The 20,963-nt window shown below is 39.4% G+C and overlaps 1 protein-coding gene across 16 annotated transcripts in view; it reads left to right on the top strand.

Annotated features, from left to right (window-relative positions):
* The window catches only part of Itpr (Inositol 1,4,5,-trisphosphate receptor), a 590,630-nt gene that overhangs the window by 146,552 nt on the left and 423,115 nt on the right, over positions 1–20,963 (top strand). For all 16 annotated transcript variants that reach the window (XM_070084086.1, XM_070084085.1, XM_070084080.1 and 13 more), the window contains one exon: positions 1,730–1,830. In XM_070084086.1, the coding sequence (XP_069940187.1) occupies positions 1,730–1,830 (101 nt within the window). The remainder of the gene's footprint in view (positions 1–1,729; positions 1,831–20,963) is intronic.

The following is a 20,963-nucleotide window of genomic DNA, read 5'->3' as shown; positions in this document are numbered from 1 at the left end:
CCTTGCCCCATACATGAAATTGCAGCATCCGTATCTTCATCAACATTTAACAATTCCTCAAGATATTCCCTCCATCATCCTGATACCTCTAACTCTCCATTTAATAACTCTCCTCTCCTATATTTAACTAACAAATCCATTCTTTCCCTAGGCTTTCTCAACTTACTAATCTCGCTGCAAAACTTTTTCTTATTTTCAGCAAAATTTTTTGATAACATCTCACTCACTTTCTCATTTGTTCTCTTTTTACATTGCATCACCACTCTTTTAACCTCTCTTTTTCTCTCCAAATACTCCTCCCTCCTTGCATCACTTCTGCTTTGTAAAAACCTCTCATATGCTAACTTTTTCTCTTACTACTCTTTCACATCATCCATCCACCAGTCACTCTTCTTCCCTCCTGTATCCACTTTCCTGTAACTACAAACTTCTGCTGAACACTCTAACACTATATTCTTAAACTTATCCATACATCATCTACCCCATTGCCTATGTTCTCACTAGCCCATCTGTCCTCCAGTGTTGTTTATATCTTACCCATACTCCCTCTTCTGTTAGTTTATAAACCTTCACTTCTCTCTTACTTGCTGCTTCCATTTTCCTTGTATCTCATCTATCTTTTACTCTCATTGTAGCTACAACTAAAAAGTGATCTGATATATCTGTGGCCCCTCTATAAACATGTACATCCTGAAGTCTACCAAACAGTCTTTTATCTACTAATACATAGTCCAGCAAACTACTGTACTGTCATTTTGCCCTGCATCGTATCTTGTATATTTATTTATCCTCTCTTTCTTAAAATGTGTTACCTATAACCAAACCCCCTCTCTATACAAAGTTCGATCAAATGCTTCCCATTATCATTTACACCTGGCACCTCAAACTTACCTACCACACCCTCTCTAAATTATTCTCCTACTTTAGCATTTAGGCCCCCTACCACAGTTACTCTTTCACTTGGCTCAAAAGTTCTTACACATTTGCTATACATCTCCCAAAATCTCTGTCTCTCTGTCCTCTATACTCCTCTCTTCTCCAGGTGCATACACACTTATTATGACCCACTTCTCACATCCATCCCTTATTTTAATCCACATAATCCTTGAATTTATACATTTATATTCCCTCTTCTCTTTCCATAACTGATCCTTCAACAATATTGCTACTCCTTCCTTAGCTCTAACTCTCTTAGATACTCCTGACTTGATTCCATTTATTTCTCCCCACTGAAACTCCCCTACCCCCTTCAGCTTTGTTTCGCTTAGGTCTAGGACATCCAGATTCTTTTCATTCATAACCTATTGCTTGTTTTTTATATATTTCTTGCACTGGTAATTTTTTTTTTAAACTTAGTTCACCTTGTTATAGCTTCATTATAATGGTCATGAACCCAGAACCAGCAGAGCTGAGTGAATCAAGCATCCTATTAGACTGCTTTATTTTTGTTGTGGTTCAGGTAATAATATAACAATTTTCTCTGAATATATTTTCCTAACTAGATGAATTTTTCAATGTATTAACATCATAACTAAGAAAATTTGTACAGTATTTCATACTCCATATTTCATCCAGTGTTTTTGTAGGTGTTAAAGTAGCTAATATAAAATAGTAAAAGTATAAGTTCAAACTTTGCATTTTAAATATAAAATGTGACCTTCTCTGAAATGTCTTATAAGATGCAACTGTCGAATTTACAGCTATGAATTAATAATCTGGTAATTTTCAGGTTTTGTGTATTTCCAATAACCAGGCCATCCCACGGACACAAGAACTTATTTGTAAAAGTGTCTTCAGTGAGAAAAACAAAGACATTCTAATTGAGACCAGGTAAAATTGTATAAAAAAATTCTTAGATATTGCAATAATATGATGTTTGCTTACAGTGTAGGAAACTAGCTAATATATTTTGACTGTCGCAACCCTGAATCCTGAGGTGTCTCCTGGTGTTGGAAAATTTAAAAAAAAAAAAAAAAAAATTTTTATGAAATGATAGAGAATCTTTTCCCAATTGTAATGACACCAAAAGAATGAAATTTGATGAAAAACTGATGGAATTACGCTCTCGCAAAGTTAGTGACCTCGGAGATATTTATGAATTGGTGATTTCGTCCACTTTGAGCACTATTTTCCGCTAATTCCATTGTTCCAGTCTACCAAACTTATATCTATTTCTTTAGAACTCCATTTTTTTCTATCGATTGAGTACATGAAACTGCCCATTTACTGATTTCAACTACCCAATAACATGGTCAGAAATTTGCAATTTGGCCAATTTCACAAAAATTAAAAAATATGACAAATTCAAAATAGGGTCCAGAATGAACAAAGCAGACATTCCTGGCTCTGAAATAACATTTTCTTTGTTCATCAGTCATGTCTCCAGGCCCCTCTGATATTACTCTTGCTTTCTATTTTGAATTTTTATTTAAAATAGAAAGCAAGACAATGACATCATTTGTTTACTTTTGAACATCAGCAAAAATCAAACATTTCCTCTACTTTGAGTTCCATTTCTAGGTTCTTTTATAGTAAAACCAATCAAAATCACCTCTATTTCTATAATATGTTTTCCATTCTGTCAAATGAGACCAAGAAAACGAGAATACAACCATAACTACTCTATGAAAATAGACCACAAAGTCGGCATTTTAATTAAAACAGTTGGAGTTTTTTTTTCTCATGCACTGAGTGCTCCAGGATTTTTTTTATATGGTGCACACTGACCACACAGACCCATTCAATCACATGTGGGCCTACCAGCTTTCTCCTGCTTGATTTGAAGCCACTAGAATTTATGAGTATATATATGTCAAAAATGGTGGCTTGTAAGACGTATATATACGACCAAAACAAAGGGTAAAAAGCAAAATACGAATGATGTCAGCTTTTGCGGTAGCGTTCAAAAGTAGAGGTGAAAGCCTCAGTGTTCATATCACTGCACTCTAGTACATTCCCTTTCTTGCCTCCATGGATAGAGTTTGTTGTTACCACAGTTACATCAGTGTACCATCCACCTGTTTTCTCCTAGTGTATTATGTTCACTTTTAATTTCCTTCTTTTACTCACTTTCCCAAAAATCATCCACCAACCTTTGCAACTTTTCTTCAGAATCCCCCAAAAGAGCTGTGTCATCAGCAAAGAGCATTGGTGACAACTTGCACTTTGTATTGGATTCATGTTTTATAAAATAGGATAAGTAGACAGCAACCACCCAGGGAGGTACTACTGTCCTATCAGATAAGTGTGAAACATAAGCCTGTAATTGTTTTGCATGATGGTAGGAGTGCTGGTTTCTTTTTCTGTCTCATAAACACACAAGGTTGCAAGTATGTCTTGCTACTTCTACTTACACTTAGGTCACACTACACATGCATGTACAAGCATATATATACTAACCCCTCTGGGTTTTCTTCTGTTTTCTTACTAGCTCATGTTCTTGTTTATTTCCTCTTCTCTCCATGTGGAAGTGGAACAGAATTCTTCCTCCGTAAGCTGTGTGTGTCATAAGAGGCAACTAAATGCCTGGAGCAGTGGGCTAGTAACCCCTTCTCCTGTATAAATTACTAAAAACAAGGAAAAGACAAACTTTATAAAATTGGGATGTTTGAATGTGCATGGATGTAGTGCAGATGATAAGAAAAAGATGATTGCTAATCTTATGAATGAAAAGAAGTTGGACGTCATAGCCCTAGGCAAAACAAAGTTGGAAGGGTAGGCGAGTTTCAGTGGGGAGAAATAAATGGGATTAAGTCACTAGTATCTGACAGATATAGCAAAGGAAGGGGTAGCAATAATGTTGAAGGATCAGTTATGGAGAGAGAAGAGGGAATATACATGTATACATTCAAGGGATATGTGGATTAAAATAAGGGTTGGATGTGAATAGTGGGTCATGATAAGTGTGTATATACCTGGGGAAGAGAGGAGTGTAGAGGAGAGAGAGAGATTTTAGGAGATGTTTAGTGAGTGTGTAGGAACTTTTGAGCTAAGTGAAAGAGTAATTGTGGTAAGGGACCTAAATGCTAAAATAGGAGAAGCATTTAGAGAGGGTGTGGTAGGTAAGTTTGGGGTGCCAGGTGTAAATGATAATGGGGAGCGTTTGCTTGAACTTTGTATACAAAGGGGTTTTGTTATAGATAACACGTATTTTAAGAAAAAGAGGATATTAGGTAAGACACATATGCAACAGTTAGGCAACTTTATTCTGAAACGTTTCGCCTACACTGTAGGCTTCTTCAGTCGAATACAGAAAGTAGGCAGGAACAGTAGAGATGTGAAGACGATGTAATCAGTCCATCACCCTTGAAGTCGTAGAATTTGAGGTTGTCAGTCCCTTAGCCTGGAGAAGTTCAGTTCCATAGTCAGGAACTATCTGAAGATCAAGCGACAGTGCAGAGACTTAAATACTGCCAGAAGGAGAGGTGCAGAGTAGTAGTAGTAGTAGTAGTGAGAATGTAGCCACTGAGAGTTCATGTCCCTCCCAGATCCAACAATTATTACTTGAAAAGGTTGTCCAAGGTGTTTTCTGTACCAAGATGCCACGTGTTGCAGCATCTGACAAGATGAACATCAAAATGGTATACAATACTGACAGGTTGTATATTCCAAGACAATAGTAAATGACCAAGGCAGGTGTAAATGTCCACCTGTCAATGTGTTTGTGACAATTTGAGTACAATTTCAGTACCTAATACTATTGTCAGAACAAAGGTTGGTTATTAAATGACAAGAACTACTATAAATTGTAATTATCAGAACATGAAAATTATATAAAATAATATGAAAATAGTAAAAAAGGTATATCGGCAACACTTCTGCAAGCAGCAAGATTCCATGTTGCAGTCACATGAGCATCCAGTGCCAACTTCTCTGCCTCATATCTCTGTAAGTACTGACCCTAATTTTTTTTTATTCTAAAACACTTAAAAAATTTGCTCTTTTTTTCTATGAAAAAAAAAAAGATTTTTTTTTTTTTCAAAATATGTATTCAGGACCCTGCACGAGTGAACGTATACATATATACATATAAGTTTACCATTTAAGGTTAAATGGAAAGTTAGAGGTATTGGGAAGATAGAGGGAATATTTTGAGGAACTGTTAAATGTTTATGAAGATAGGGAAGCTGTGATTTTGTGTATAGCGCAAGGAGGAATAACATTAGAGTGAGGAAGAACCAGTTGTGAGTGTGGGGGAGGTGCATGGGGCAGTTAGTAGAATGAAAGGGGGTAAAGCAGCTGGGATTGATGGCATAAATATAGAAATGTTAAAGGCATGTGGGGGATATAATTTTGGAGTGGTTAGTGTTTTTATTTAATAAATGTATAGAAATGGGTAAGGTACCTTGGGATTAACAGAGAGCATGCATAGTTCCTTTGTATAAAGGCAGAGGGGACAAAAGAGAGTGTAAAAATTATAGGGGAATAAGTCTGTTGAGTTATAGGTAGTAGGTTGGTAGACAGCAACCGCCCAGGGAGGTACTACCGTCCTGCCAAATGAGTGTAAAACGAAAGCCTGTAATTGTTTTACATGTTGGTAGGATTGCTGGTGTCTTTTTTCTGTCTCATAAACATGCAAGATTTCAGGTACGTCTTGCTACTTCTTACACTTAGGTCACACTACACATACATGTATACAAGCATATACACCTACCATCCGACTTATGACTTTTTCGACTTACGACCACTCGACTTACGACTGTGATTTTTATGCCAAATTTCTGGGAAATAAACAACTATTTGTGTTGTACACAGTGTTTATCCTAAACCTTACAGTATAAAATACAGTACTAACAGCATACAAAGTAAAGTAAAACATGAAATACCAAAATAAAACAATAAAATAAAGTCATTACAAAAATGTTTTAATATATTCAGTAGTAAAGTTCGACTTACGACCATTTCGACTTACGACCATTTCGACTTACGACCATTTCGACTTACGACCGGTTTCTCAGAACTGAACTCGATCGTAAGGTGGATGATAGGTGTATATATATACACACCCCTCTGGGTTTTTTTCTATTTTCTTTCTAGTGCTTGTTCTTGTTTATTTCCTCTTATCTCCATGGGGAAGTAGAACAGAATTCTTCCTCCGTAAGCCATGCGTGTTGTAAGAGGCGACTAAAATGCCGGGAGCAAAGGGCTAGTAACCCCTTTTCCTGTACAAATTATTAAATTTAAAAAGAAAAACTTTCGTTTTTCTTTTTGGGCCACCCTGCCCTGGTGGGATATGGCCGGTTTGTTAAAAGAAAGAAAAGTCTGTTGAGTATACCTGGTAAAGTGTGTGGTAGAGTTATTATTGAAAGAATTAAGAGCAATACAGAGAGCAGGATAGCAAATGAACAAGGAGGCTTTAGGAAGAGTAGGGGGTGTGTAGACCAAGTGTTTCCAGTGAAACGTATAGGTGAACAATATTTAGATAAGGGTAAAGAGGAATTTGTGGCATTTATGGGTTTGGAAAAGGCATATGTTATGTTGGATAGGTGGGCAGTGTGGCAGATGTTGCCAATGTACAGAATAGGAGGTAGGTTTTTGAAAGTGGTGAAAAGTTTTTACAAGGATAGTGAGGCTCAGGTTAGAGTTTGTAGGCGAGAGGGAGATTATTTTCAAGTAAAAGTAGGCCTAAGACAGGGATGTGTGATGTCACCATGGTTGTTCAATATATTTATAGATGGAGTTGTAAGAGAAGTGAATGCTCAGGTGTAGGGAAGATGTGTGGAGTTAAAAGATAAAGAATCTAACACAAAATGGGAGTTGTCACAGTTGCTCTTTGGTGATGACGCTGTGCTTTTTGGGGATTCTGAAGAGAAGTTGCAGAGGTTGGTTGGTGAGTTTGGTAGGGTATGTAAAAGAAGGAAATTAAAAGTGAACATAGGAAAGAGTAAGGTGAAAAGGATAACAAAAAAAATTAGGTAACAGAAGATTGGATATCACATTGGAGGGAGAGAGTATGGAGGAGGTGAATGTGTTCAGATATTTAGGAGTGGATGTGTCAGCAGATGGGTCTATGAAGGATGAGGGAATCATAGAATTAACGATGGGAAAAAGGCAAGTGGTGCACTGAGTGTCTGGAGACAAAGAACTTTATCCATGAAAGCAAAGATGGGAATGTATGAGAGTATAGTTATACCAACACTCTAGTATGGGTGGGAGGCATGGGTTGTGAATATTGCAACAAGGAGAAGGCTGAGGGCACTGGAGATGTGTGGTGTGAATATAATGCAGAGAATCTGTAGTTTGGAGATTAGGAGGTGTGGGATTACCAAAACTATTATCCAGAGGGCTGAGGAGGGGTAATTGAGATGGTTTGGACATGTAGAGAGGATGAAATGAAATAGAATTACTGTGAGAATGTATAAATCTGTAGTGGAGGGAAGGCGGGATAAGGGTCAGCCTAGGAAAGGTTGGAGGGAGGGGGAAAAGGAGGTTTTGTGTGCAAGGAGCTTGGACTTACAGCAAGCGTGTGCGAGTGTGTTAGATAGGAGCAAATGGAGACAAGAGGTTTTTAGGACTTGACGTGCTGTTAGAGTTTAAGCAAGGTAACATTTATGAAGGGATTCAGGGAAACTGGCAGACCGGACTTGATTCCTGGAGATGGGAAGTATAGTGCCGGCACTCTGTAGGAGGGGTGTTAATGTTGCAGTTTTATAACTGGACTGTTAGTATGCCTCTGGTAAGACAGTGATGGAGTGAGGAAGAAAGTTTTTCTTTTTCGGGTCTCCCTGCATTAGTGGGAAACAGTTGATGTGTTAATAAAATATAACTAAATAAAGATACACTTGCATAGTATTAGCATTTGCATTTTATGAAAAAAAATAATAATGGCCAAGGTCTGCAAAAGCAAAAGCCATGAATACCAAGGGTTTAATGAAAGAACTATGTAGGTATTTACATTTAAAATCTTTTTGAAGTTAACCACCACTACCTTCTTCCTTGGTGCATTCCTCATGCCTTTTGTTCTTGTCTCTCCTCAGTGTTGTGAGGTTCAGCTCTTCATACCTGTCCTCATAATCCAGGTGCTTAATCTCAGGAATTAGCCTGGTAGCAGAACTCGGGATTCTCAAGCTTTCTTATGTGTTTGAGATGTGGATTTCATGCTGGTGCTGCATACTACAATTCTGGTCTCATGTAGGTGGTATATATTATCTTGGACTAATGTGAATGTTCCTGAGGATTATTCATTTGTCTGTCATTGTTGTATACACCACTGACAGTATTCTATTGTCTGTCTAGCCTTATATTCTTCTTCCTCCTCCTCCATTCTTCTCTCATCCTTTTCACTTTTATTAGGGTTGAATACAAAGTCATTTATTTTCTCATTTTAGCAGTCTGCCCATTTCATCTTGTAGCATTTTTGCAGTCTTTCTCTGTTCATTATTTGCATAATTTGCAAACATATTGTTGATAACATGAACATCAGTGGACAAAGAACTGAGTCTTGGGAACTGTTTACTTTATTCAAATCAAATATCTCATCACTCCCTGTCTCTTTCTCCTGACTGTCAACTATCTTGTGATCCAAGAATTGACCTGATGCCTGTGAGGCAATAGATCATAGGCCTGACACACCAGGAAAATATAATCTGTCCTTCCTTCCTTATCTATTGTATTTTCATCATCATGCCATGAAACTTAAATTAATGAGACACAATTTCATTCTGAATGTATATTGTTGATGTGTGGTGAATTTTGTCTTTTGCAGGTAGTCAGTCAACCTTTATTTTTGTTCTCTACAACACCTATATTAACATTACATTTATAGCTGTCTAGCTTTTTTATTTTCTGTCTTGGTTATCTCAAAAGTTGGTCTTGTATATCTTACATGATAGCCTTCTTAGGGCTTCTCCTCCATTCCTTTGTACTTGTGTTTAGATATTCTCTCTGTATTGTTTTTCTTGTATAAAGTTCTTTCATGTGTACCAGTACCTTACTAAGTGATCTATTATTTCTTGTGGTGGATCTTGTCTTTCTCATATTTATAATTGGCTTGTAATAAGATGAATGAATCTTGTTAAATTTATTAATTTATTATGTAGCATTGTGTAGGGCTGCTTGGGGAATAAGATAATGAAAAGTTAAAATTAAATGAAATCTTGCTAGTCTAACACATGTCTATTCATTATTTACCAGTCTGCTTTTGTTGCTCCAGTACATACATATTCATTATGCTCTTGTATACACATAGTGGGGTGCAATGTAGCATTCTGAATTTCTTTTGGTTATTTTACAAGATATAATGTTGGGCATAATAACAGTAGTTTGTTGGACCACATATTGGTAGATAAAAGACTGTTGGGTAGACTTCAAGATGTACATGTTTATAGAGGGACCACAGATATATCAAATCACTTTTTAGGTGTAACTACAGTGAGAGTAAAAGGTAGATGGGATACAAGGAAAATGGAAGCAGCAAGTAAGAAAAAGGGTAAAGGTTTATAAACTAAATGAAGAGGTAGTTTGGGTAAGATATAAACAACTGTTGGAGGATAGATGGGCTAGTGAGAGTATAGTGGGTGCAGGAGGGGAGAAGAGTGATTGGTGGAATGATGTATGGAGAGTAATAAGAGAGAGAAAGTTAGCATATGAAAAGCTTTTACAAAGTAGAAGTGATGCAAGGAGTGAGGAGTATATGGAGAGAAAAAGAGAGGTTAAGAGAGTGGTGAAGAAGTGTAAAAAGAGAGCAGTGAGAGAGAGGGTGAGATGTTATCAACAAATTTTGTTGAAAATAAGAAAAAGTTTTGGAGTGAGATTGATAAAGCCTAGGGAATGAATGGATTTGATAGTTAACCCTTTGAGGGTTGACAGGTCCTCTCAGAGACTCGTTCTCAGGGTTGGCCAAATTTAAAAAAAAAAAAAAATATTTTTTCTTATGAAAAAATAGTTTTTTTTTTAATATTATAGGCTAAACAAAAAATTTTTACCATCAATACTTACCAAGATATGGAGGCGTTAAGTTGATGAAAAAGGGGGACAATGTGGCAACATTGCCGACTGCTGTCTCCCGGTATTCTTTTATTTACTTTGTGTACTAATTTCTATTATTTTTTAATTTTTCTTTTTCCAAGTAACTTTTATGGCCTGTGAGACCAATGTGATCAGTATTTTGTAAGTTTTTTCTTTTTCAATACTACACAATAAGGGCGTAAACACTGTTGTCATTGTTTTGTTTTTAGAAAATATTTACACAAACAGACGATATGAAATGTTGTTTATTACTATTTTTCTATATTTTATATACACATATACAGTCACAGGGAATGTTTCTAGAAGTTCTGCAGCCTGTGGAACTCTTTGAAACATGGTGTCATGCACAGTGGAGTTTTACACTCCTCACACATAAAACGAGTGTCTCTGCGTTGTTGTGGGCATTTTTTTGTACGTGCACAGACGTAACACCTCTTCTGAGTCTTTTTCTTGAAAGCAGTAGCAGCGAGTTTTACCAGGAAGTGATCACCATGCTTCAGACGAAAAGGTAGTTGTTGATAATTTGGTGGGCGGTCTATTGCAGGTGTTCTTCCTTGGTACTTGAATACTATTTGTCTGATGACAAACAAACAGAATTTGCCGTATTGTGGTTTGTTTCTGGTCCTCATCTTATACATATTATAAGCATTGAGCATGGAAATGTCCAGAAGATGGAAAAAGAGTTTTATGTACCACTTATAACTCTTGCAAACACAATCAGCAAACCCAATTTGCATGTCACATTTGTCCACTGAGTGCATATTGAAGGTGTAATCAATCACAGCTGCAGGTTTTAGAATGGGTTCATTGCTCTCTCTATGCTGCCTGCCACTGTGCCATTTCATTAGGGTGAAATGATGACAACAGTGTGAAATCTCGTTTGTCATGCCATCGAAATGCCATGATGTCATTGGCGGCAAACTCCTGCACCTCACCTCTACGAGTGCCAGCGTCAAACCTGGGCATATGTTTCCGATTTGCACGCATTGTGCCACACACATCTGTCATGTTCACTCGCAAAAAATCACTGAGTAAGGGGCTTGTGTACCAGTTATCAGTATATAATATATGCCCCTTACCAAGGTATGGTTCTATCATTGTTCTAACCACATCACGAGAGATGCCCAATAACTTCCTGGTATTTTGCAATGTATAACTTCCAGTGTACACAATAATATCCAATACCAGACCACTGTAACAATCACAAAGCACAAACAACTTTATGCCAAAGCGTTTCCTCTTGCTTGGTATGTACTGCTTGAAAGAGAGTCTTCCTTTGAACAGAATCAAAGACTCGTCAGTTACAAGCTTCCTGAAGGGATAAAAACACATATTGAATTTGTCTTTCAGATACACAAACACATGCCTAATCTTATATAACCTGTCGTTTCTGTCAGGCCTGGTTTTGTCTGAGAAGTGAAGCATACGTAACATTAGCACAAATCGATTCACTGGCATTAGGTCACTGAAACCTGGGGTTGCAATCAGGCGGTCTGTTGACCAGTATGATTTCACTTTGTGCTTATACACATGTGGCATAAGCATTATTGTGCAAAGAAAAGATACATCTCAGCCACAGTTGCCTCCTTCCACTGGTGTAGACGTGATTTTGGTGAAAGTATTGTGTTTGCCATGGTGTACTCGTAGTATGTGTTGCTTTCCATGACAATACTTTCGATCAGGGGTTCGTCAAAGAATAACTTGAAACATTCCAGTTCATTGGCATTGTTCCCAAGTGTACAAGATGGCCGTATTCCACTTCAGCTGTCATCAAACTGGTGGGCATTTGGAACAAAATTGCTAGGTTCCTGCCAATCCCAGGTGCAGTCTGCTGGTGGGTAGTGGACAATGACAGGTGGTTGTGGTTGTGGTTTTGGAGGTTGTGGTTGTGGAGGCTGGTGTGGTGGGTGGGTGGGGGATGGTGGCCTTTGTTGTAGATCAGCTGAGGCAACGGCGTGGGTGGCAGCATGGCCCACTGCTGGTGCCTCACGGCCGTCACCACCACTACCACCACCATTCACATTTTCCATCCCAATTGCAACACTATCATAGTCATTTTTACTGTCTGTTCCTGTTGTACAGCCACGGGATGTACTCCTTCCCCTTGGAATAGCATATGGCATATTACCAGAGCGCATATATCGTCGTATATACTGACGCTTCACTGGGGAATATTGCACTTCACTATCACTACTGGAACTGTTTTCAAGAGCTTGTAGTTCATAATCACTATCACTATCATCACAAATGCTCACATCTGAGTCTGGGATTTGGGAAAATAGGAGTTTCCTCTTTGATTCTGGTACAACTGAACGTGAACAAGATGGCCCAGCACCAGAGGTGGAAGGCTGAGGGTCGTCTGGGTTTTCCTCACTATTACCAATATTATGGTCATTAGTTTCGGTCAAAACCTCACCAAAACCTTAAAACTCATCTTCACTGGCACTTAGATCTGTATTAGAGCTGTCACTGGAGAACAAAAGTGTCCCAGTTCGCCGAGGAGTGAGGAACTTCTTACCGCGAGGCATGGTGGACATTGTGTACTAAGATGGCATTCCCACAATGCACCACTGTGTCCCAGATTTTTTTTTCTACTGCACACACCAACCACACAGACCCATTCTCTCACATCTAGGTCTACCAGCCTTTTCCTGCGAGATTTGACGGCGCTAGAATTTATGCGTACTAGTACGTCAAAACCCCCTGCTCGTAAGCCGTACTAGTACATCCGAAACCCTCAAAGGGTTAAAAATAGGAGAGGAGAGTTATTAAATGGAGAGTTAGAGGATTGGCAGAGAGAGTGCATTGTTCCTTTGTATAAAGGCAAAGGGGACAAAAGAGAATGCAAAAATTATAGGGGAATAAGTCTGTTGAGTATATCTCGTAAAGTGTATGGTAGAGTTATTATTGAAAGAATTAAGAGATGTAGTAGGTTGGTAGACAGCAACTACCCAGGGAGGTACTACCGTCCTGCCAAGTTAGTGTAAAATGAAAGCCTGTAATTGTTTTACATAATGGTAGGATTGCTGGTGTCTTTTTTTCTGTCAGATAAACATGCAAGATTTCAGGTAGGTCTTGTTACTTCTACTTACACTTAGGTATCATTGCACATACATGTACATGTTTATATATACACTCCTCTGAGTTTTCCTTGATTTTATCTTAATAGTTCTTGTTCTTATTGCTTTTCCTCTTATATCCATGGGGAAGTGGTATAAGAATCTTTCCTCCATAAGCCATGTGTGTTGTAAAAGTCAACTAAAATGCTGGGAACACTGGTCTAGTAACCCCTTTTCCTGTATAGCCTACTAAAAAGAAAAAGAAGAAAACCATCAAAGTGGGATGTTTGAATGTATGTGGATGTTGTGCAAATGATAAGAAAGGGATGATTGTGGATGTTATAAATGAGAAGAAGCTGGATGTTCTGGCTTTAAGTGATAAAAAGCCGATGGGGGTGGGAGAGTTTCAGTGGGGAGAAATAAATGGGATTAGGTCAAGGGTTTCAAGTAGAGTTAGAGCTAAAGGAGTAGTAGCAATAATGTTGAAGGATAAGTTATGACAGGAAAAGAGGGTATATAAATGTATTAATTCAAGGATTATGTGGAGTAAAATAAAGGTTGGATGTGAGAAGTGGGTTATAGTAAGCATTTATGCACCTGGGCAAGAGAGAAGTGCAGAGGAGAGAGAGAGAGAGAGATTTTGGGAAATGTAGAGTGAGTGCGTGGGGAGTTTTGAAAGAAGTGTGAGAGTACTTGTGGTTGGGGATTTCAATGCTAAAGTGGGTAAAAATGTTGTGGAGGGAGTAGTAGGTGCCAGGAGTAAATGAAAATGGGGATCTTTTAATTGAGCTATGTGTAGAAAGAGGTTTGGTAATAAGTAATACATATTTTATGAAAAAGAGGATAAATAAATGTACAAGGTATGATATAGCACATAATGAAAGTTTGTTAGATTATGTATTGGTGGATAAAAGGTTGATGGGTAGGCTCCAGGATGTACACGTTTATAGAGGGGCAACTGATATGTCAAATCATTATTTAGTTGTAGCTACAGTTAGAGTAAGAGGTAGATGGGGTAAGAGGAAAATGGCAACAACAAGTACGAGGGAGGTGAAAGTGTATAAACTAAGGGAGGAGGAAGTTCAGGTGAAATATAAGCAACTATTGGCAGAAAGGTGGGCTGGTGCAAGTATGAGTAGTGGGGGGGTTGAAGAGGGTTGGAATAGTTTTAAAAATGCAGTATTAGAATGTGGGGCAGAGGTTTGTGGCTATAGGAGGGGAGGAGGAGGAGGAAAGAGAAGTGATTGGTGGAATGATGAAGTAAAGGGTGTGATAAAAGAGAAAAAGGCAGCTTATGAGAGGTTTTTACAAAGCAGAAGTGTTATAAGAAGAGCAGAGTGGTATATGGAGAGAAGGGTGAAGAGAGTGGTGAGAGAGTGCAAAAGGAGAGCAGATGAAAGAGTGGGAGAGGCACTGTCAAGAAATTTTATGGAAAACAAGAAGAAAATTTGGAGTGAGTTAAACAAGTTAAGAAAGCCTGAGGAACGAATGGATTTGCCAGTTAAAAACAGAGTAGGGGAGTTAGTAGATGGGGAGTTGGAGGTATTGGGTAGATGGCAGGAATATTTTGAGGAACTTCTAACCCTTTCAGGGTCCAAGGCCAAAATCTGAAGTCACGCACCAGTGTCCAAGAAATTTTGAAAAAAAAAAAAATTATTTTTTCTTACAGAATTAAAGAGCATATTTTTGTGAAGGTAATAAAACAAAAAAAAATAAGAATCTGATCAGTACTTACCGAGATACAGTGCCAAGAAGTTTATAGAAAATGATGTGGTGGTGGCAACATCGACGAATTCCACATACGCGTATTATATTATTTTGTTGTTTTAGTTGTTTTTTCTTTTCTTTTCCAATTTTTTTCTATTCCTACTAACATTTGGGGCCTGAGAGACCAATACTGTATATAATTGATATATATAAACTCACTGTATTGAACACACTAACCGCACTAAAGTTATTATCATATTATTGTTTACCACTGTTGTTTATTACAATAAACATGCACAAATCTTGTATAATACTAATGTTCTATCATTATTATCACACTGGCCGATTCCCACCAAGGCAGGGTGGCCCGAAAAAGAAAAACTTTCACCATCATTCACTCCATCACTGTCTTGCCAGAAGGGTGCTTTACACTACAGTTTTTAAACTGCAACATTAACACCCCTCCTTCAGAGTGCAGGCACTGTACTTCCCATCTCCAGGACTCAAGTCCGGCCTGCCGGTTTCCCTGAATCCCTTCATAAATGTTACTTTGCTCACACTCCAACAGCACGTCAAGTATTAAAAACCATTTGTCTCCATTCACTCCTATCAAACACGCTCACGCATGCCTGCTGGAAGTCCAAGCCCCTCGCACACAAAACCTCCTTTACCCCCTCCCTCCAACCCTTCCTAGGCCGACCCCTACCCCGCCTTCCTTCCACTACAGACTGATACACTCTTGAAGTTATTCTGTTTCGCTCCATTCTCTCTACATGTCCGAACCACCTCAACAACCCTTCCTCAGCCCTCTGGACAACAGTTTTGGTAATCCCGCACCTCCTCCTAACTTCCAAACTACGAATTCTCTGCATTATATTCACACCACACATTGCCCTCAGACATGACATCTCCACTGCCTCCAGCCTTCTCCTCGCTGCAACATTCATCACCCATGCTTCACACCCATATAAGAGCGTTGGTAAAACTATACTCTCATACATTCCCCTCTTTGCCTCCAAGGACAAAGTTCTCTGTCTCCACAGACTCCTAAGTGCACCACTCACTCTTTTTCCCTCATCAATTCTATGATTCACCTCATCTTTCATAGACCCATCCGCTGACACGTCCACTCCCAAATATCTGAATACGTTCACCTCCTCCATACTCTCTCCCTCCAATCTGATATTCAATCTTTCATCACCTAATCTTTTTGTTATCCTCATAACCTTACTCTTTCCTGTATTCACCTTTAATTTTCTTCTTTTGCACACCCTACCAAATTCATCCACCAATCTCTGCAGCTTCTCTTCAGAATCTCCCAAGAGCACAGTGTCATCAGCAAAGAGCAGCTGTGACAACTCCCACCCTGTGTGTGATTCTTTATCTTTTAACTCCACGCCTCTTGCCAAGGCCCTCGCATTTACTTCTCTTACAACCCCATCTATAAATATATTAAACAACCACGGTGACATGACACATCCTTGTCTAAGGCCTACTTTTACTGGGAAAAAATTTCCCTCTTTTCTACATACTCTAACTTGAGCCTCACTATCCTCGTAAAAACTCTTCACTGCTTTCAGTAACCTACCTCCTACACCATACACTTGCAACATCTGCCACATTGCCCCCCTATCCACCCTGTCATACGCCTTTTCCAAATCCATAAATGCCACAAAGACCTCTTTAGCCTTATCTAAATACTGTTCACTTATATGTTTCACTGTAAACACCTGGTCCACACACCCCCTACCTTTCCTAAAGCCTCCTTGTTCATCTGCTATCCTATTCTCCGTCTTACTCTTAATTCTTTCAATTATAACTCTACCATACACTTTACCAGGTACACTCAACAGACTTATCCCCCTATAATTTTTGCACTCTCTTTTATCCCCTTTGCCTTTATATAAAGGAACTATGCATGCTCTCTGCCAATCCCTAGGTACCTTACCCTCTTCCATACATTTATTAAATAATTGCACCAACCACTCCAAAACTATATCCCCACCTGCTTTTAACATTTCTATCTTTATCCCATCAATCCCGGCTGCCTTACCCCCTTTCATTTTACCTACTGCCTCACGAACTTCCCCCACACTCACAACTGGCTCTTCCTCACTCCTACAAGATGTTATTCCTCCTTGCCCTATACACGAAATCACAGCTTCCCTATCTTCATCAACATTTAACAATTCCTCAAAATATTCCCTCCATCTTCCCAATACCTCTAACTCTCCATTTAATAACTCTCCTCTCCTATTTTTAACTGACAAATCCATTTGTTCTCTAGGCTTCCTTAACTTGTTAATCTCACTCCAAAACTTTTTCTTATTTTCAACAAAATTTGTTGATAACAGCTCACCCACTCTCTCATTTGCTCTCTTTTTACATTGCTTCACCAATCTCTTAACCTCTCTCTTTTTCTCCATATACTCTTCCCTCCTTGCATCACTTCTACTTTGTAAAAACTTCTCATATGCTAACTTTTTCTCCCTTACTACTCTCTTTACATCATCATTCCACCAATCGCTCCTCTTCCCTCCTGCACCCACTTTCCTGTAACCACAAACTTCTGCTGAACACTCTAACACTACATTTTTAAACCTACCCCATTCCTCTTCGACCCCATTGCCTATGCTCTCATTAGCCCATCTATCCTCCAATAGCTGTTTATATCTTACCCTAACTGCCTCCTCTTTTAGTTTATAAACCTTCACCTCTCTCTTCCCTGATGCTTCTATTCTCCTTGTATCCCATCTACCTTTTACTCTCAGTGTAGCTACAACTAGAAAGTGATCTGATATATCTGTGGCCCCTCGATAAACATGTACATCCTGAAGTCTACTCAACAGTCTTTTATCTACCAATACATAATCCAACAAACTACTGTCATTTCGCCCTACATCATATCGTGTATACTTATTTATCCTCTTTTTCTTAAAATATGTATTACCTATAACTAAACCCCTTTCTATACAAAGTTCAATCAAAGGGCTCCCATTATCATTTACACCTGGCACCCCACCCACACCCTCTCTAAAAGTTTCTCCTACTTTAGCATTCAGGTCCCCTACCACAATTACTCTCTCACTTGGTTCAAAGGCTCCTATCATATATTTACATATTTACAGTCACTGGACATGGTTTTATAACTGCTGGAGCTTGTGGAACTCCTTGAAACAAGGCACCATGCACAGAGGCACCTTACATTCCTCACACATAAACCGAGTGTCTTTGCGTCTTTGTTGCCATCGTTTTGTTTGTGCACAGACAATGCATCTCTTCTGAGCAAATTTCTTTTGAGTTGAAGGAAGCTGTATTATGAAATGATCACCTCTCCTCAAACGCTTGGGTATATCCTGAGGAATTCGAGGACCATGTTGTATTGCAGGTGTTGTTACCTGGTACTTCATTATGAGTTGTCTGACAACAGACAAACAAAATTCACCATACGGTGGTCTGTTACCAGTCTTTATTTGGTACATATTATATGCATTGAGCATTGAAATGTCCATGAGATGGAAGAAAAGTTTCATGTACCACTTGTAACTCTTACGAACACAGTCAACAAAACCAATCTGCATGTCACACTTGTCAACCAAGCGCATGTTTTGTGTATAATCAATCACTGACACTGGTTTTCGAATACGTTCATTAGTCACTCTATCAACTTTGCCACTGTCTTGCATTTCATTACGGTGAATGGTTGTCAACAATGTGACATCTCGTTTGTCATGCCACCGTAATGCCATGATGTCATTGGCAGTAAACACCTGCACGTCATCACCACGAACACCTGCGTTGAGCCTGGGCATATGTTTACGATTAGAACGCACTGTGCCACACACATCTGTCTTGTTCACTCGCATGAAATCACTGAGTAATGGGCTTGTGTACCAGTTATCGGTATATAATGTATGCCCCTTACCAAGATAAGGTGCCATCATGTTTCTCACTACGTCACCTGAGATACCCAATAACATCTTGGTATCTTTCAATGTTTTACTACCTGTGTATACAACAATATCCAACACCAGGCCACTGTCACAATCACAGAGTACAAACAGTTTTATACCAAAGCGGTTCCTCTTGCTCGGTATATACTGCTTGAATGACAGTCTACCTTTGAACAAAATCAAAGACTCGTCAATTACAAGATTCTTGAATGGATAAAAGTATATCCTGAACTTTTGTTTGAGATACATGAAAACATTTCTAATCTTGTATAACCTGTCACTTCTGTCAGGCCTGGTTTTGTCAGAGAAGTGCAACATATGTAACAGTAAGATAAACCTGTTCACTGGTATTATTTCACTGAAGACCGGGGTAGAAATTAGCCGATCTGTGGACCAGTATGCTTTTATATTATGCTTATAGACGTGAGGCATAAGCATTATTGTTGCAAAAAGCAAATACATTTCTGCAACAGTCGTCTCTTTCCACCTGTGTAGTCTTGACTGTGGTGATAAGATCGTATTTGCCATGGTGTACTGAAAATACTTATTACTTTCCCTGGCAATAATTTCCATCAATGGCTGGTCAAAGAATAATTCAAAGAATTCCAGTTCATTGGCAGTGGTTCCAAGGGGACAGGTAGGTAGAATTCCACTTTGAAAGTCATCAAAGTGGTGAGGCTTGGGAACAAAATTGGGATTTTGCTGCCAATCCCACATACGGTTTTCTGGTGGATACTGGACATCATAGGCTGGTTGTACGGGTGGTTGTGGTTGTGGCGGGCTGGTGGCTGACGCTCTGCTTTGTCCTTGAACTGACGAGTCAGCAGCGTGGATCCCCGCGTGGCACAGTGAGTCACGCATGGCGGTGCCACTACCACCACCAGCACCACTAACACCATCCACTGATGCCTGTGGCTCATCCATGCCAAGTGTAGCCACATCATCCTCACTATCACTACCTAAAACGGGTGTAGGGCCACGGGATGTACTCCGGGATGTACTCCGTCCCCTGGGCACAGCATAGGGTACACTACCCGAGCGCATGCGGCGGCGAACATACCGACGCTTCACTGGTGAATATGATTCCTCACTATCACTACTCGAATGATCATCGAGCGCAATAAAATCACAATCCACGTCAGAATCATCGTCATTACTGAAGTCAGAGGCCTGGCCACGCGAAAATATTAGTTTTCTCTTACGTTTAGGAACACCCGACCGTGAGTCACGAGTGCCCACACCAGAGGTAGAAGGTCGAGGATCGTCGGGGTTTTCTGCACTATTATCGATATCCTGGTCATTATTTTCGGTCACTAACTTATCAAAGCTGTAGAATTCGTCTTCATTTCCACTTCCATCAGTGTCAGAACTATCAGACAGGAAGAGGAGAGTCCCAATTTTCCGGGGAGTGAGAGCTGACTTGCGACGAGGCATGGTGAACAAGGGTGACTGAGCCGGCGTTCCCACAGTGCTATGCAGGCGCCTAGATTTTTTGTTTACGGCGCACACCCACGGCGCAGACCCATTCTCTCACATGTAGGCCTATGAGCGCTTTTGCGCTAAATTTGACGGCGCTAGAATTTTGGCATAGATCTACAGTTTGGACACTCACCGTAAAACCATAGATCTACGGGACGGACCCTGAAAGGGTTAAATGTCAACGAAGGAAGGGAGGCAGTCATTTCATGCACTGGCAAGGGAGGTGTAACATCTTTTAGGAGTGAAGATGTCCTGTCTAAGGGCAATGTGTGGTGTAAATATTATGCAGAAAATTCAAAGAGTGGAAATTAGGAGAAGGTGTGGAGTTAATAAAAGTATTAGTCAGAAGGCTGAAGCGGGGTTGTTGAGGTGGTTTGGTCATTTAGAGAGAATGGATCAAAGTAGAAAGATATGGAGAGCGTATAAATCTGTAGGGGAAGAAAGGAGGGGTAGGGGTCATCCTCGAAAAGGTTGGGGGAGGGGGTAAAGAAGGTTTTGTGGGCGAAGGGCTTGGACTTCCAGCAACCATGCATGAGTGTGTTTGATAGGAGTGAATGGAGACGAATGGTTTTTGGGACTTGACGAGCTGTTGGAGTGTGAGCAGGGCAATATTTTGTGAAATGATTCAGGGAAACCAGTTATTTTTATATAGCTGGACTTGAGTTCTGGAAATGGGAAGTACAGTGCCTGCACTTAAACCCCTTGACTGTCGCAACCCCCAATCCTGAGGTGTCTCCTGATGTCGCAAAATTTAAAAAAAAAAAAAAACTTTTTTATGAAATGATAGAGAATCTTTTCC

The sequence above is a fragment of the Cherax quadricarinatus genome, chromosome 11 (genome assembly GCF_038502225.1).
Source record: "Cherax quadricarinatus isolate ZL_2023a chromosome 11, ASM3850222v1, whole genome shotgun sequence".
Lineage (NCBI taxonomy): Eukaryota > Metazoa > Arthropoda > Malacostraca > Decapoda > Parastacidae > Cherax > Cherax quadricarinatus.
The sequence above is the reverse complement of the archived record's forward strand: the minus strand, read 5'-3'. Positions and strand labels throughout refer to the sequence as shown.